Raw genomic sequence first — 17649 nt, forward strand, 5'->3', positions numbered from 1 at the left:
TTTTACCTCTACATTTCACAAGAGGATTCAAAGCAGACATGGGTGCACATACACACATACACACACACACACAGACACACACATACACACACACACACACCTCTGGGCCCTCCAGGTATGAAATAGGTGGTGCTGAGCATGACAGGCATAGCGTGGGCCAGGCCCCTCATGTACAGAGTGAGTTCTACACCATCCTCCCACAACATTGCTGAGCAGGCTGACCTACATGCAGGAAGCTGGGGCACACCTGTGACCCCTACTGACCCCTGCCACTCCAGAAGGACAGAGTATGAAGGCACCATCAGGAGGATGAGATGTTACCAGAAGAGCCATTCTTCCAGTGAGCCCAAAGGGGAGGGTTTGCTGGGCACCGGTGGCTTCACCTGTAATCCTACCTACACAGGAGGCTGGGATCTGAGAATTGTGGTTCAAAGCCAGCCCAGGCAGGAAAGTCTGTGAGACACTTATCTCCAATAAACCACCAGAAAGCTGGACATGGACACCAGAAAGCATGGTGGCTCAAGTGGTAGAGCGCTCACCTTGAGCTGAAGAGCTGAGGGACAGCGCCCAAGCCCAGAGTTCAAGCCCCACAACCCGACAAAAACAAAAAACAAAAAAACACAGGGCAGGGCTGAGGCCCAGGAGAGTGGCCAACTGCTGGGAATCACTGGGCGGGGGAGGGGAACTGAACCAGCACCGCAGGGGGGGATGGGGAGGGCAGGGATGCTGAGAGGATCCGGTGCACAGAGCATGCATATGCGTGTCTGCATCACATGTGTGCATCTGTATAGGTGTGAACTACATCCATGCATGTGCAAGATTCAAGTGTGCACACAAATGCAATGTGGGTAGTCTGTGTACACATGGGTGTGCGTGCAACACCTGTGCAGACAGTGCCTATATGTGAGTGATTGTATTACGTGTGTGCTTGTATGCAACTATGGATAAACATGGGCATCCATGTGCCTGTGACTGTGCTGAGCATGTGTATTCTGCACATGATTCCCCAAACACGTGACTGGTGAAGAGGAGAGGGAAGGCACGCGTGTGGGGCTGGCAGGCATGCAAATAAGGCCAGGGAAGACGCCCCAGAGGCCACAGGATGCCTGGTGCACTGACCTAGGATGGACACCTTGCTGAGGAACTCCTCATACATCTTGCGCTTCCTCAATGTGCTGCCCTGTTTGGTCAAGAAGAACAGAAGAGAGGCATCAGATTCCCCCAAAGCCTCAGCCCCCAGCCCATGGCCACACCCAGCCCTCTGCCTCCTCCCACTGCCCTCCTTCCCACCTTAAACAGGACCAGCCTGGGGAGCCACGAGGATGCCAAGGAAGCCAAGTTTCCTGAACCAAACCAGAGAGGATGCTACCGAAGGAAGCACCAGGCCTTGGTCAGGAGCTTCCCCTCCCCTCCCCCGCCCCCATCTGACCTTGAGTTGACACCAGCCCAGAGAGTCCTAGGCCAGAGCCTCCCAGGTGAGCCACAGAAACTCTTAACCACTGTTACATTGTCGCCTGAAGCCACTAAATTTAAGGCAAGTTTGTTATAGCAAGAACTAATGTATCTAGCTAACTTTGATCCTACCCACTTCATAAGTCTCCCCCCACTTTTTCTTCCTTTCCTCCTCCTCCTCCTTCTCCTTCTCCTTCTCCTTCTCCTTCTCCTTCTCCTCCTCCTCCTCCTCCTCGTCTTTCTGCTACTGGAGATTAATTGAACCCAGTGCCTTGAGCTTCTACGCAGATGCTCAATCATTTAAGCTATGTCCCAAATTACACTCCAGCCTTTTGAGTGGATTTTATTCTTTGCCCAGGCTGATCTCAAACTTGCCCTCCTCCTGCTTGCCTCTGTCTCTCCCAAGTAGCTGCGATTAGAGTTGTGCCTCACCACACCCTGTCTGGCTTGACATACACTCTTCTCAGGTTCACAGACAGTCAGGGAGAACACACGACCTGTCAGGGCCTTCCACCTGCTTCTGATGTCTGCCAATCATTGACACACCCCAACATCCCTGAGGATCTGCCTGTCCTTTTGTGGAGCTGTACCCTGCTGGCCGCTACAGGAAACAGCAGCCTGGGGCCCTGAAGCTTCTGGCTCTCAGCTTGCTAAGACCACCTCAGAAGATGGCAGGGAGTTAGGTGGGAGCCAGTGGAGGTGGCTCATGTCCTGCAATCCTAGCTATTCAGGAGCCTGAGATCTGAGGATCATGATTCAAAACCAACCTGGGCAGGAAAGTCAGTGGGACTCTTATCTCCAATAAATTACCTACCCCCTCCCAAAAGCCAGAAGTGAAGGTGTGGCTCAGTGGTAAAGCACCAGCCTTAAACAAAAATGCTAAGGGCAATGCCCAGGCTCTGAGTTCAATCCCCAGTACCAGCCCAAAGAAAAAGGAAGAAAGAAAAGGAGGAGTACACCAGGAGCCCCCCCCCCCCGCGTGGGGTCCCTGAAGGTCGGGGGAGGGAGGCATGGCTGCAGCGGAAGGGGAAGTGCTCTCAGGCTCTCAGGACCAGGCGGGGGGGGGGGGGCATGACATGGATGCCTGTCCTGTAAAGCGGTGACAAAGATGCAGTGAGGTGGGGCTGGCAGGGCTCCCGGGGGCCAGCCCAGGGGCTTCTCCACAGCCGATGGTGGCAAACATTGGCCATCCCTGCCAGCCTTTGCCACCACCAACTCCCTATACCCCTCTGCATCCTGAAATACAGACTCAGGGAGCTAAGCCAAGTCACACACTCCCAGCCAGAACACCCAGCCCAAGCAAAGGGACGTACCCCCGCACCCCACACCCCACACCCATCCTCCTGTTTCCCAGGAGGAATGGCTACCTGCAGACCCGAGGGAAGGACACTCCACCCCACTGGACAAGGGGAGATGAAGATGCGGAGGCTACCTGCACCCCTGAGCCTTCGTGGAATGAGATTTAAGATTCCCTGACTCCTTGGGGTGCTGTAAGACCGAGCCTCAATTCATGCTCATAGTTGTTGCTGCTGGGGATGGTCACAGTGGTGGTCATGGTGGTGGTGATGATGGTGATGGTGATGATGGTGATGGTGTAAGGAAACCAACTGAACAGTTCCCCGCACTGCATCTGACCACTAAGAATATCATTACCTGCCCCAAAGCATTCCTGTGGAGGCATCTCCTGGGAGCACATGGCATGGGATGTGGTGACAGGACTCCAGCCCCATCCCTACTCCTAACCTCAAGTTTCCTAGCAGTTTCTGGCTCTGGACCAAACACTGCTAAAAAGGCCGTCGCTCCCGACTTGTGTAGCCCCAACATAATCCCTCCCCATCCTCTCCTCTTCCCAGTGAAGGGCCCAACAGGGCCAGAGAACTCACAGCCCAGCAGGGTCCACAGACCACCTAAGCTAGCACTAGACCTTCAGACAGCAGCAATGTGGACACTTTCATGGAGACAGAACAAGTGGGTTTCCATGGCAACTAGAAACATCACCCAGGTGCTCAGGAGGTAGAGTGAGCTGTCTGCCCATTAGGGCAGGTCAGGATGGTTGCGGCAGCAGCCCAAGCCATGGAAGAGCCCCACCAGTCATAGAAAAGGCATTTCTACCAGCCACTGGTGTCCTAGGTACTCACAAGGCTGAGATCTAAAGGATCACAGTTCCAAGCCAGCTGGGGCAGAAAAGTTCATGAGACTCTTATCATCTGTAATTAACCAGCAAAAAGCCAGAAGTGGAGTTGTGGCTCAAGTGATAGAGCACTAGCCTTAAGTGAAAAGCTAAGGGACAGCATCTAGGCACTGAGTTCAAGCCTTAGTATTTCCAAATGTGCACTTGTGCACGCACACACGCACGCACACACACACACAATATTAGCACCAATGCAATGTCCTGAGATTAAACCCCAATATGAGAATATGGGGGGGTGAGAAAGAGAAGGAAAAGAAAAGGACAGGGAGGAGGGGAGGAAAGGAGGGGTGGGGAAGGGAGGGGAAAGGAGAGGAGAAAGAGGGAGAAGGAGGAGGGGGGAGGGGGAAGAGGGGAGAGGGGAAAGGGGAAGCAAGTCAAGTACTGATGGCTCCAAGTGTAATCCTCTATATTCGGTAGGCTGAGGGCTAAGGATCATGGTTTGAAACCAGTCCCAGCAGAAAAGATTGCATTTCCAACTAACCAGCAAAAAGCAGGAGTTGAAATGTGGCTCAAGTGATAAAGCACTTGGTAAAGTGGTAAAGTGAGCAAGCGGAGTCTAGCAAGCATGAGGCCCTGAGTTTGAGCCCCAGTCCCTCACATAACAAAAGGAAAAGAGGAGTGCTGGTCTCCTTGGGTCAGATGCTCTGGGATCGTGGGTGTGGAGTCCCCACTGGTGGGGAGATGGCCTCCTGGAGGGACCGGAGCTCCCTCCTCTCCCTCCCGGATCCACTTTATTCCAGGTGGTTGCAGAGACACCCACAGTGTGATGGGCACCAGGCCAGGGGGCCCGGCCCTGTTATTTTCTTCCCGGGACATGGGAGCTGGCCTCCAGGCCTGCCCTCTATTCTTAGTGTTCAGGGATCCGAAATGAGCGGGAGCGGAAGCGCTGGCTGCCTGTGGTCTGAGCGCTTCCCTGATCATAAGCGGCCACAGCCAGGAATATGCGGCATCCATGGTGGGGAGAAGCAATGGCTCAGGCCAGCCTTGGCCTGGTGTGCAGGGTGGACATAGGGGCGGGGGTGGGGGTGGGTGGGACAGGAATGGGAGTGTCTCGTTGGAGGGAGGAGGCCCTCTGGCCTCCCACACAGACAGACAGATGGATGGACATGGGAGACACAGGACACGGGTGACCGGCACCTCCTGCAGGACCATGTTTGTCCCCTCTGGGACTTGAGCCCAGGGTGACCTGGAGCCCTGGCGTGGGGCAGAAGAATGTGTGAGTGCCACATGAAGGAGCTGGCACCGTGGGGGAGAGGTGGGGTAGACTGACTTGGGGAACAGGCCAGGATTCGAGTCCCAGCCTCTGGGCCTCAGCCCCAGGGGGCTGCCCTGAACCACCCTGAGGTTTCTGCCTGCAGGGCCAGGGAGCTGGGCTGACCATGAGGGGGAGACCCAAGACCAGTGCCACCAGCCTCAGAACCTTCCAGAATACTTTGCTCCACAGCCTGCTCTCTGCCCTACCATGGCTCATTCTAGCTAAGACTGTTTTTTTTTTTGCCAGTCCTGGGCTTGAACTCAGGGCCTGGGCAGCTCTTTCTGTATATGTGGTACTGAGGAGTCAAATCCAGGGCTTCATGCATCTGAGGCATGTGAGCCACATTCCCAGCCCCTAAGACATATCAAGTCAGCTTAAACACCCCACTGTGGCTCTGGGTCATAGGTGCACCAGCCCTAGTGGAGGCTGCTGGTCCTCGGAACAGAGCTCTCCACTCTCTAAATCTAAGCCCTTACCTTTCCCTATCTGTCATGGCTTCCTTGCTGGCCCACAGCACTCCGGGGAGTCCTACCTCCTGGCCTTTGCACTTGCTTCTTCTGAACAGTCTTTTGGCCCAGGCTTCCTGTCCCAAGACACTGCCCCAATGTAGCCTCGTGGGGGGAAGGCAGCTTCTCTCTCTCTCTCTTTCTCTCTCTCTTTTTCTCTCTCTCCCTCACCCTACTCTCTCTTTTTTGTTGGTTGGTCATTGGGGCTTGAATTCAGGGCCTGGGTGCTATCCCTGAGCTCTTTTTGCTCAAGGCTAGTGTTCTACCACTTGGAGCCACAGTTCCACTTCTGGTTTTCTGGTGGTTAAGTGAAAATAAGAGTCTCAAGGACTTTCCTGCTCAGGCTGGCTTTGAACTACAATCCTCAGATCTCAACCTTCTGACTAGCTAGGATTACAGGTGTGAGCCTGTAATAATAATAAGACAGAAGCCCCTCCCTGCCCTCGGCAGGGAATAGTCCCTGTCTGATTAGAGGTCTGTGTTTATTAACCACCTCGGATTTCCAACTGGACCTATATCAGCACCCTGTGGGCAGCATGAAGGGTGAGTAAGGAAGCGTCCTTCAGAACCACCCATGAACACCTGCTGCGTGGCCATATCCGCCCTAACTAGCCCTGGCACAGTGTACTCCACGCATTTCTGCCTCACTACTTTGGTGGGGCTTTTTTTTTTTTTTTTTGGTCGGTCATGGGTCTTGAACTCTGGGCCCAGGCACTGTCCCTGAGCTCTTCAGCTCAAGGCTAGCACTCTACCACTTGAGCCACAGCACCACTTCCAGTTTTCTGGTGGTTTATTAAAGAGTCTCATAGACTTTCCTGCCCGGGCTGGCTTTGAACTGTGATCCTCAGATCTCCTGAGTAGCTAGGATTACAGGCCTGAGCCACTGGCACTAGGCTGTGAGTTTCATTTTTAAAGCTACCTCATGATCCAAGATAGCAGCTGGAGCTCCAGGCATTACAATCATGTTCCAGACAGTCAGCAGGAGAGAGGGAAAGCAAAGCAAAAAGGACTTCCCAGACCTTCTGACTGTCTTCTTTCTGGAACCCTCCGAATATTTTCTCATTCAGCTCCTTGTGTCAGGGAGGATAAGAAATGTCTCCACCTTCTACCAGGGTTCCTGTGGGGTGCGCCTGGCCAAGAGGGGATGGGGCGCCAGTCTCAGCTGCTGCCTTTTCTTCCTGGCTCAGTTTCCCCGGCCAGGGTGTCACTCACCATGAGAATGCGCCGGTAGCTGTCGCGGTCAATGCCCCAGAGCTTGAGGTCGGTCTTGGCTTTCACCGTGGCAGCTCTGGGGGTGCCATAGATGAGTGCGAGTTCCCCAAAACTGCCGCCTTCACTGATGTTAGTCACCCACTCCCCATTCACATACACCTGCAGGGGACACGGAGGACAAAGAAAGGAATGGCATGGCTATGTATATGAGCTCTCTCTCTCTCTCTCTCTCTGTGCCAGTTGTGGGTCTTGAACTCAGGTTCTCAAACTCTCACTCAACTTTCTTACTCAAGGCCAGCACTCAACCACTTGAGCCATGCCTCCAGCCTGGCTTTTTGCTAGTTAATTAGAGATGGGAGTCTCTGAGGACTTCTCTGCCCAGACTGGTCCCAAATTGTGATCCTCTAAGATCAGCCTCTTCAGTAGCTACAGTTACAGGCATGAGCCCCAGTGTCTGGTCTGATCTCTCTTGAGATACCAGCACAGACTATGTCTCCTGCTGAGTCCCCACAGACCCCCACCCTCTGCCTGGGAGGTGGCCTCCGACGGGCAGGGACTGTGTGGTGGGCCATCTACTGATCTGGTCAGAGCCATGGCGGTCAGCAGAACCAGATAGAAGCACCCTGGGGCCTGACCTGCAGCCCGGGGTGTCCCAGCCACCTCCCTGACAGATCTCTGATTCAATACATTGCTCATCAACAGACTCTGAATACTAACCTGTCACCATGCATGGGCTGACAGGCTAGGTGGACACGCTGCCCTTGCCCTTTCCAAGCAAGGGTCCCCAGTGTGTCCCCCACACGCTATCACACACTGCCCAGCCCCCTGGGAGCACCAGTGTGCGCAGTCCCCTGTTCCCACCCCACTTCCATCATTCCTCTATGGACGGCACCAAAGCCCTTTGGCTTGGAGCCTGAATGGAACCCCTCGGCCGTGCACGGCTGCCAAGCTGTGCCAAGAAAGAGTCGGGACAAGGTTCTTTTCAGCCTGGCACGCACGCTGTGCATGTCCGGCAAGAATGGTACGGACTGTTCATTCTGCTCTTCACTGTGCACCCCGGTTACTCCCCATCACCACAATGGCTCCCTTTTCCCCCGCAGCGTGTCAATGAGCGCACACACGACTTCCCCAAGCAAGAATGGGTGTGTGCAGGGAGAATGGACGGCGCTGAATCACCCAGGGATTCTTCTCGAAATCAATGACTCATTATGATCTGACAATAACCGGAGCACAGACCTTTCTGTCTGCAGAGCCCCACGGGTGGCCATGGGCAATCCCACGGTTAATCGGGAGATGGCTACACCCTGAAAGTGGGGAGAGGGAGTGTGTGTGTGGCCCTGGCTGGGTCTGCAGCCTCCTGCCTGGCCTTGAGGGTGCCCCACTTCCTAAGGAGGGGTCTGGAAACTTGAGGGGGAACCCACATGGGCCCTGGGGAAAGCTGAAGACAGATTCCTCCTGATTGCTACACCAGGCAGAGAGCTGGGCAGTGGAGGCCCGTGGTGAGAGAAGCAGCAATGCTGGCATTCTAGGGGTGAATTTGGGGAGCCCACAGGCAGCCCTAGGGACTCTGCATCTTGTTTCCACGAAGAGGACTCAGAGCCTGGGGCAGGGCAATGATCATAGGGTGCCTGCAGCCTCCTCTCCCCACTGAGCTGGCACAGCTCTCCTCAAAGACGTAAGCCTTGAACATGTAAGCCGGGTGTCTGGAACCCTTGCTACTCAGGAGGCTGAGATCAGAGGATCATAGTTCCAAGCCAGGAAAGTTCATGAGATTCTTATCTCCAATTGACCACCAGAAAACCAGAAGTGGAGCTGTGGCTCCAAGTGGTTGAGTACTAGCTTTGAGCAAAAAAGAGCTCAGGGGGGCTGGGAAGCTGGCTCAGTGGTAGAGTGCTTGTCTTGCATGCATGAGGCCCTGGGTTCGATTCCTCAGCACCACATAAGCAAAAAGAAAAAAACCGGAAGTGGTGCTGTGGCTCAAGTGGTAGAGCACTAGCCTTAAGCTGAAGAGCTGAGGGACAGCGCCCAGGCCCAGAGTTCAGGCCCCACGACCAATCAAAAAAAAACAAAAAACCGCTCAGGGACAGCACCCAGGCCCTGAGTTCAAGCCCTATGACTAACAAAAAAAAAGTTTAACACATAAATCTGAGCACGGGAGTGCAGGTGCGTGCACAGACGTGTGCTAGAAATGTGTGAATACTCATGAGTGTGACTACCAAGGTGAGCACATGGAGATGAGTGTGTACATGCAGGTGGAAATGCACACGAATATACATGGACAAGGTGCATGCACGTGTGTAAATGAATGTACAAGGTGTGCATGAATGTGAGCATGCAGATGCATTCTGTGCAAGCATGTGTATGCAAGCATGACTGGAAAATGAACATGATGTGCAGCTGTGTATGACTCTGTACATGTGGGCATGAAAACACGTGTGTGTGACCATATGTGTGCGTAAATGCGAGCATGCCAGTGTTGTGCAAACAGCCGTGTGCATGTGTGTGCAAATGTGCTTGTGAAAATGCAAACATGGCTGTGTGAAAGTGAACATGTAGGTGTGCATGTGTGTGTGTGAGAGACAGAGACAGAGAGCAGACATTAGCCCATGTGCACTGCCACTCCTTGTGGGTGCCCCTCCCCCATGCCACCCTCCCCCACTTGGCTCATCCACCCTGGGCCTGGGCTGCTCTGCCCTGGTTTGTCGGGTGCCGCAGCCCTGGGGCGCCATTCTCTGTGGTATCCCAGGGCCACCTTTGCTCTGCTTCGCTGGCTGCGGTTGAATGCTAGTCTCTAGAGGTTGCTCTCCCCCACCACCCACCCCATGCTTTAGCCCTTGTGGGTGACCCTGTGCCAGGTGCCAAGTCAGGAGTGTGGGCAGGCTCTGGGGTCACAAATCTGAGGGTGGCATGGCCTCAACCCCAGAGCCCTGCCAGGGGGCAGCCCTGGTGAGAGTCACCAGCCGGGAGCCCAGGTGGCCGAGCCAGTCTCTTTTCAGGGTGCAGGGCCAGGAAGCCCCAGCACAGTACACAAGGTCCCCCAGAACAAAACACAGGGTGGCTGGATGTGTCCTGTCCAGCTAGTGTGGCAGCCATACCTTCCTCTTTCCTGCATGAGCAAGGGCAGCCAGGACCTGCTGCAGGAAGCCCCCTCCTCACCGGGAAGCCCCCCAGCCTCCCACGGCCCCCCAAAGGCATTAGAGGAAAGCATTGTGCATCCAGGGACCGGCCAGCGCCACCCTGGAGGACAAAGGGGCCATCTTTCTCAGGACACTGTGCTCTGTCTCTGCTCCCGGCACAGCGCGGGCCCCACCCAGCTGGTACGCAAAGGGACTTCTCTTGTGTTGGTGCTTTTTTATTATTTTTTTTCCTTCTTCTTTAGAAAGAAAAATAGCAGGAGGCCCCACTGGGCTGCATTATGCTTCCCGAGGGGTGGCCGTGTGTCCTGTGGACACAGCATCTGTGGGCTGTGTGTGTGCCTGTGTATGTGTGCATGTGTGTATGTGTGCATGAGCATACATGCATGTGTGCGCACGCCAATATCGGGACTTGAACTCTTTTCTTGGATGCTGTCCCTGAGCTTTTTTTTCTGTCCCTGAGCTTTTTTTTCTCTCTCTCTCTAGGCTGGTGCTCTTATCATTTGAGTCCCAGTTCTACTTCCAACTTTTTGCTACTTAATTGGAGAAAACAAAGAGTCTCATGGAATTTCCTGCCTGGGCTGGCTTTGAACCGCGATTCTCATATCTCAGCCTCCTGAGTAGTTAGGATTACAGGCTAGAGCCACAATGCCTGGCTCCACCATGCTTTCTTCAGTCACCTACCCTATTTCCCCTGCTGCTGTGGGCACTCCTGGCTCCCTGTGCCTTTCAACTACCAACCAGCACTGAGATGGGCCACAGGCAAACTGACAAACATGTCCACCAAGGCCTCAGAGAAAATGGAAGGTGATGTCCGGAGGAGGGGAGTTCCACTGAGGACTTTCCCATGGATGTGAACTTGAGCCAGTCATAAGCAGAGAATGCCCAGCCCAGTGAGAGAGAGAGAGAGAGAGAGAGAGAGAGAGAGAGAGAGAGACAGACACGAATGCTCAAGGTGGAAGGATAGCCGAGCCAAGATCCTGAGGCAAAACTGGATCAGGAAGGGAACTGCTCTGCCCACAGGGCTGGAGATGCATTAGAGTTAAGACTGATCAAAGGAAGGGCTTGGCTGCGAATTCCAGAAGCTACAGGAAGCCCCCAGTGCTGGGTTCATTCCCAGAGGGAACAGTCCTGTCTCCCTACACAGAGCTGCTGGCTGGGGACAGCCAGAGAAAGGCTGGATGAGAAAGAGGCTGTGCCACCTGAGGGCCCGCAGCACCCCACCCTTCACAGACTCCAGAGCGGAAGCAGCCATGCACACCCGCTTCCCAACATGGGAAAGCAGAGGCAAGAAAAGGGTGAGTTCAGGACCAGCTGGGTCTGCATAGTGAAACTCCACTCAAACAGAAAAAAGAAAAGAAACAGGCTCCAGGCCCCACCTGGACCTGGGGTCAACAATCTGTATGTTATTGGGGTTTCATCTGCAGTGGGGTGGCTCTAGACTGGGTCACCCTTAGATGAGGGCAAATATTCTTGAGAGGCTCCAAGTCTTCCAGAACAATCTCCCCAGCCAGTACCTTGGGCCATGGCCACCCAGTGTTCAATAAATGACTAACTAAAACGTAACACCCCACAAGCAGAGTCTCCGCACCCCACAATCATGGTCAGTCCATCTCAAGGCAGAAGCTGTGTGCCCACGTGACTACTGACAGATGGATGGCAAACAAATGAAAGGTAGCCTAGGCACACAGCAGAATATTACTCAGCCTTGAACAGGAAGGACATTCTAACTTGAGGGTCCCATACTGAGTAAGAAAAGCCAAATGCAGAAGAATACTTTCTGTGAGTCCACCACCACCCTCCTGTCAAGAGACGTCAGATTCGTAGAGACATCAACATTTGATGGGGACAGAGTTTCAATCCGGGATGGTGAGAACATTTTTGTAGACAGCTACCTAACACTGAACTGTGCCCCTAATAGGGATAAAAATTCATGTTATTTAAATTTACACACACACACACACACACACACACACGCAATGAACATTCCCCAGTGGGAGCCACAGAGGTGCCAGGGCAAGGGCCTTCTCCCTGCCTTTGAAAGGTAAAACCCACTTTTCTTCCAAAGCTAGAGAAAAGTCTGGAGCATACAGACCCCAGGGACCATGGAAATCTGGAAAGGAACATAGAGCTAGGAGCCCCAACCCAACAAGTGGCCCAGAACTACTAGAGATGGATCAGATCTCAGGGAGGCACAAAGGTGGAACTGTATACCCCCTGAACCTGTAACACCAATGGCAGGGCTTAGATCAGTGGCTCACACCTGTAATCCCAGCTAGTAAGGAGGATGAAAAGTCAAGGCCAGTCTAGGCAAAAAAATGAACAAGACTTCCCTATCTCAACAAATAAACTCAGATACAATGGTGTACATCTGTAATGTCAGCTCAGAGGGAGACTTGGGAGGAACAATCAAAGCTCAGACTGACCCTGGGGGCAAAAATGTGAGGACCTATTTGGAAAAACAATAAAACAAAAATAAAGGGGGGCTAGGGAGCATGGCTCAAGTGGGAGGCTTCAAAATCCTAGTACCAGTGGCTTACATCTGTCATCCTAACTACCGGGGAGGCTGAGATCTAAGGATCACAGTTCAAAGCAAGCCCAGGCAGTAAAGTCTAGGACATTCCAATTAACTACTTAAAAAGCCAGAAGTGAAGCTATGGCTCAAGTGATGGAGTGCTAGCCTTGAGTAAAAAAGCTAGGGACTGCACTTGGACCCTGAGTTCAATCCCCATTACACACACACACACACACACACATACACACACACACACACACACACACCCATAGCCCAGTGCTGAAAAAATATAGATATATATTTTAAAAAGCAGTAGAGTGTCCTTTTAAGTAGAAACGCTGTGTTCCATGAATAAAATAAATTGGAAGTTATTTTTATACTTAGAAAATGGATTATAGCTCTTGGCAACACACACACACACACACACACACATACACACACACATGCTAGCAGCTCCTCCCATCCCTGTCTTTGTAAAAATAATAATAACTTAAACCAAACCAGTGCATCTGGAACTTGGTGGGGAAGGAGGGTCCTGTCCACCCTGGGGCTGGAGATTCAGGACCCCAGCCCACCTCTCCAGAGCATCTCCAGGCAGATGGAGGGGCCTGGCACGCCAGCCCCAGAGCAGTCATTTACAGGGCTGCATAAACAAACTTAGAGGAAGCAGGGCTTCAGGCTGGCCCCTGCGGCTCTTCAGAGCTGTAATGACAGTAATTATGGTCATCTCAGCCCGTAACTCAGCCCAGCTCCCCAGCTGGCCAACCCCTCACCAACTCCTCACAGGCACCTTTCCAGGGCCCTGCGTGGTTTTTCTGCACACCAGATGCCCCCTCCAGCACAGCCTGCCTATCCCACAGGCACTCCCCATCCTGTCCTGTCCTGTCCTGTCCTGTCCTGTCCCACTGGAAAGTCTGGCCACAGCCATCAAAGTGATGGGCAGAGAGGCTGGCCTGCCGGCCCACTCACAGGCTGGCCCAGCCATCATAGACTTGTGCCATCTGGTCTCTGGGTGATTCCAGTGCCAGGCCGTAACCACAAACCAGGCACCTACCCATGGTGCCCCCACATCCAGGCTCTGGCCAGGTGAGTCCAGAGAGAGCCTTGAAGCTGCCTTTGACCTTGAACTTCCAGGCTGGGAGGGGGACCTACAGAGAGGTGGAAAGGACATGTCCAAATGGTGTATTTGGGGTACGCTAATCAGGGGAAGGTGAGCTTGCTTTTTCTTTGATAAGAGTTGTCTTCTGAGCACTGGTGGCTCACACCTATAATCCTAGCTAGTCAAAGAGGCTGAGATCTGAGGATCACAGTTCAAAGCCAGGCAAGAAAGTCCATGAGATTCTTTTTTGTTGTTGGTGGTGGTCATGGGGCTTGAACTCTGGGCCTGGGCACTGTCCCTGAGCTCTTCAGCTCAAAGTGAGCGCTCTACCACTTGAGCCATAGTGCCACTTCCAGTTTTCTGGTGGTTTATTGGAGATGAGTCTCATGGAGTTTCTTGCCTGGGCTGGCTTTGAACCATGATCCTCAGATCTCAGCCTCCTGAGTAACTAGGATTACAGGTATGGGTCACTAGCACCTGGCTATGAGATTCTTATCTCCAATAAGTTACTCAGAAAATGCCACAAGTGGCACTGTGGCTCAAGTGGTAGAACTCTAGCCTTGAGCATAGAGTACCCAGGCCCTGAGTTCAAGCCCCAGGACTGAGGAAAAAAATGGTTTTCTGTGTTCCTTGGTCTGCAGGATTCCAGCTCAGAGAGAGACAGAGACAGAGAAACAAAAAAACAGAGTCACAGAGACAGAGACAGAGAGACAGTCAGAGAAACAGAGACAGAAAGAGAGACAGAGAGAGCATGCAAGCCAGGGAACCTCCTGGATGGTCTCCAGGCCTAAGGCAAGGGAGCCTGGATGCTGTCCCCGGGAAAGGGGTAGAGAGGGGCTCCTGCTGGGGTGAGTTGGGGGATCTGGGAAAATTCAATCCCTTCCTCCCAGTGATCCTCAGCCCAGGACAACACAGGAACAAGACAGGTTTACTTCCTGTCACCTCTGCAGCCCAGGTGTTGGCTAGTCTGATGGGGGGTGGGGGAACTACACTGGGGCCCCAGACAGGTAAGGGGTAGAGGTGGAGGACTGCCCTCAATGGGGTAAGCTGCAAGTGGAAGGTGTCCTGGCATGTCCAGGATGGCAAGAGGCAGCCCTAAGGAAGGCAAAATAGTCTAGAAAGGCCACATCAGATCTTTGACCCCTGTATCAGGTGAGGCTGTAGGTGGTCCTCATCCAGACTTCCTCTGTGATAATACTTCTTTCTCCTTCCTTCCTTCCTTCCTTCCTTCCTTCATTTATTTATTTATTTATTGTCGTTGTGGGGCTTGAACTCTGGGCCCGGGTGCTGTCCCTCAGTACTTCAGCTCAAAGCAAGCACTCTACCACTTAAGCCACAGTACCACTTCCAGTTTTCTGGTAGTTAACTGGAAAAAAGAAGAGTCTCAGGGATGTTCCTGCCTGGGCTGGCTTTGAACCTCAATCCTCAGATCTCAGCCTCCTGAGTAGCTAGGATTACAGGCGTGAGCCACTGGCACCCAGCTCTTCCTCTTCTTTTCTTTCTCCTTTTTCCTTCTTTTCTTTTTTGCCAATACCAGAGTTTGAACTCAGAATCTTGAGCTTACTGGACTGGTGCTCTACCATTTGGGCTACAGCTCCAGCCTGGCTTTTTGGGCTTCATTGGAGATAAGAGGCTCACGGACTTTTGGGCCCGCTTTGGTCTTCAGATCTCAGCCTTCTGATTATCTAGTCTTACAGGCGTGAGCCACTGGTGCCCAACTGAGGTGTTAGTGTCTAACCAAACTCAACCCAGTGTCACCTCATTCCTCTTACCCTTTCCCCTCATGGCAGCCTTTAGGCAGCCTTTACCCCAGGGGGTCTTTAACTCTTGCCTCAGTTTCCCTGTTTGGGGAGAGAAGACTCGCCAGATCCCAGCAGTGGGGTAGAGGGGCTGGGCTGGAGCTGAGACAGAGGGCCAGGGTTGTGACAAAGCGGGTGCTCACGGCAGGACGGCAGGGTGACTCACTTCCTGTGCCACAGCTCCGGAAGGAGATGGCTCTGTGAGATTCCCAGAAACCTCAGGCAGGCAAGGGACACAGCCCTGCCACTGAGGAAATGACAAAACGCCCTGTCCAGACACAACCCAGCTGGATGGAGGCTTGGGAGCCAACGCCAAGCCTGAAATAGCCTATACAGCGCAGCCAGGCATGGCATGGCCTGGACACTACAGGGGCTACCTAGAGCAGGGTGGGGCCCCTCAGCAGAAGGCACCAAGTCTGTGGGGCAAAGGAGGGCGTGGTAGAGCTCAGGGGCAATGGGCCCATGTCTGGAGCCTCAGGGAACAGGAGAGACTCGGTCCCTGGCCCCAGGTGGCTTCCACTCTGCCACAGACAAACTTTAAAGAACTGGTCACAGGCTAGGCACTAGTGGCTCACCTCTGTAATCCTAGCTACTCAGGAGGCTGAGATCTGAGGATCAGAGTTCAAAGCCAGCCTGGGGAAGTAAAGTCTATGAGAACCCTACCTCCAATTAACCAGCCAAAAGCCAGAAGCAGAGCTGTGGCTCACATGGTAGAACACCAACCTTGAGAAAAAAAGTAAAGGACAGTGCCCAGACCCTAGTACTGGTGTGCATACACCTGTGCATACACACACACACACACACACAAACACACACATCAATCATAAGATAGGGTGTCTTGGGGCTGGGAATATGGCTCAGTGGTAGAGTGCTTGTCTAGCATGCATGAAGCCCTGGGTTCGATTCCTCAGTACCACATAAACAGAAAAAGCCGGAAGTGGCACTGTGGCTCAAGTGGTAGAGTGCTAACCTTGAGCAAAAAGCTCAGGGACAGCGCTCAGGCCTTGAGTTCAAGCCCTAGACTGGCAAAAAAAAAAAAGATAAGGTGTCTAATCCTTCTGATTTGGAGCAGCAAAGAACCCAGTGACAGTGGGTGCTGGCCGTGGTGCCATCCTAGGTGTGTTTGCAGCCGAAATGTCCTTTTGTTGATGAGGTCTGGGGCTCAGCAGGAGTCCACCCTGTAGGTTCAAGGGTGTGGCTCTAGCCCCCAAAAGAAAATACTAGGAATGTAAGTCTCTGGTGTGTGAAAACCTGATCTTCAATAGTGAGAAATCTTCAGGGCGTGGGAGAGGAACCATTTCCCCATTTCAATACTCACATCTGCTTCTCCCTGGTCGATGACGTAGAAGTTATCTCCTTCATTCCCTGGAACCAAAACCAAAGAAGAAAGGGCAGACGTGGTAAGACACACTGAGTTGCACTGTTCTTGTTTTTCCTCTCAACTACCTCTTTCATTTTTTTGGCTGGTACTGAGCTGTACATGAGGCCACTGAGGACCTCACGCTCTCGCTTGACTTTTGTGCTCTAGGCTAGTGCTCTACCATCTGAACCACAGCTCCACTTCCAGCTTTTGGGGTAGTTAATTGACCAAGCTGGTTTGGAATCTTGATCCTCAGATCTCAGCCTCCTGAGTAGCTAGGATTACAGGCATGAGCTCTCCTGGCTTGCTTCTTGAGACAGGGATCTTGCTAATTTCACTTCTTTTTTTTTTCTGTTTTATTTTTCATGATAAGAACATTTATGGAAACAGTGGGTTAAAGCTGAGGTTCATTCGTTTCGTCAGTGGACATTCTCATGAACATACCCATATGCATTTTTTTTCTGGTCTCCCTCATTCCCCTCACTTTTTTTCTTTCTTTTCTTTTGTGCCAGTCCTGGGGTTTGAATCAGGATCTCTAGGCACTGTCCCTGAGCTTCTTTTGCTCAAGGCTAGCACTACCACTTGAATCACAAGCACTACTGGGTTTTGGGGGGGTAGTTTAGTCTCAACAGGCTCTCCTGCCTGGGCTGGCTTCGAACTTGAATCCTCAGATCCAAGCCTCCTGAGGAGCTAGGATTACAGATATGAGCCACTACTGCCTAGTTGGTGATATGTATTTCTAAGGCACTGGCTCTGAACATACCTTGCTGTATGACAGTCTCTCCGGCAATGTGCGTGACTGGAAACATGGCGTCAAATATGTCACTGAAAAATAAAATATACCACATTGAGGGATGCAGCAACACTGGGTGGCATAAATCCTGCTGCTTTGGCACTCAGTGCAGAGCCAGTGGCTCATACCAGTAATTTTAAATTACTCAAGAGGCTAAATTCTAAAGGATCATGGTTCAAGGCCAGCTTAGGCAGAAAAATCCACAAGAATTTATCTCCAATTAACCAGCAAAATACTGGATTGGAGACATGGCTCCTGCCAACCACTTGACATTTCACCTTTTTGTTTGTTTGTTTTTGGCAGTACTGGGTTGGAACTCAGGGCCTCACACTT

At 52.6% G+C, this 17649-nt stretch overlaps 1 protein-coding gene across 1 annotated transcript in view; it reads right to left on the reverse strand.

The window, feature by feature from the left end:
• Prkar1b (protein kinase, cAMP-dependent, regulatory, type I, beta) overlaps positions 1–17649 on the reverse strand; it is an 84000-nt gene that overhangs the window by 10862 nt on the left and 55489 nt on the right. The window contains exons 5-8 of the mRNA XM_013023456.1: positions 17287–17348; positions 16482–16528; positions 6617–6775; positions 1120–1180 (exon numbers count right to left, since the gene is read on the reverse strand). Coding sequence (XP_012878910.1) covers positions 1120–1180; positions 6617–6775; positions 16482–16528; positions 17287–17348 — 329 coding nt within the window. The remainder of the gene's footprint in view (positions 1–1119; positions 1181–6616; positions 6776–16481; positions 16529–17286; positions 17349–17649) is intronic.

Source organism: Dipodomys ordii, unplaced genomic scaffold (genome assembly GCF_000151885.1).
Source record: "Dipodomys ordii isolate 6190 unplaced genomic scaffold, Dord_2.0 Scaffold68, whole genome shotgun sequence".
NCBI classification, from domain to species: Eukaryota; Metazoa; Chordata; class Mammalia; order Rodentia; family Heteromyidae; genus Dipodomys; species Dipodomys ordii.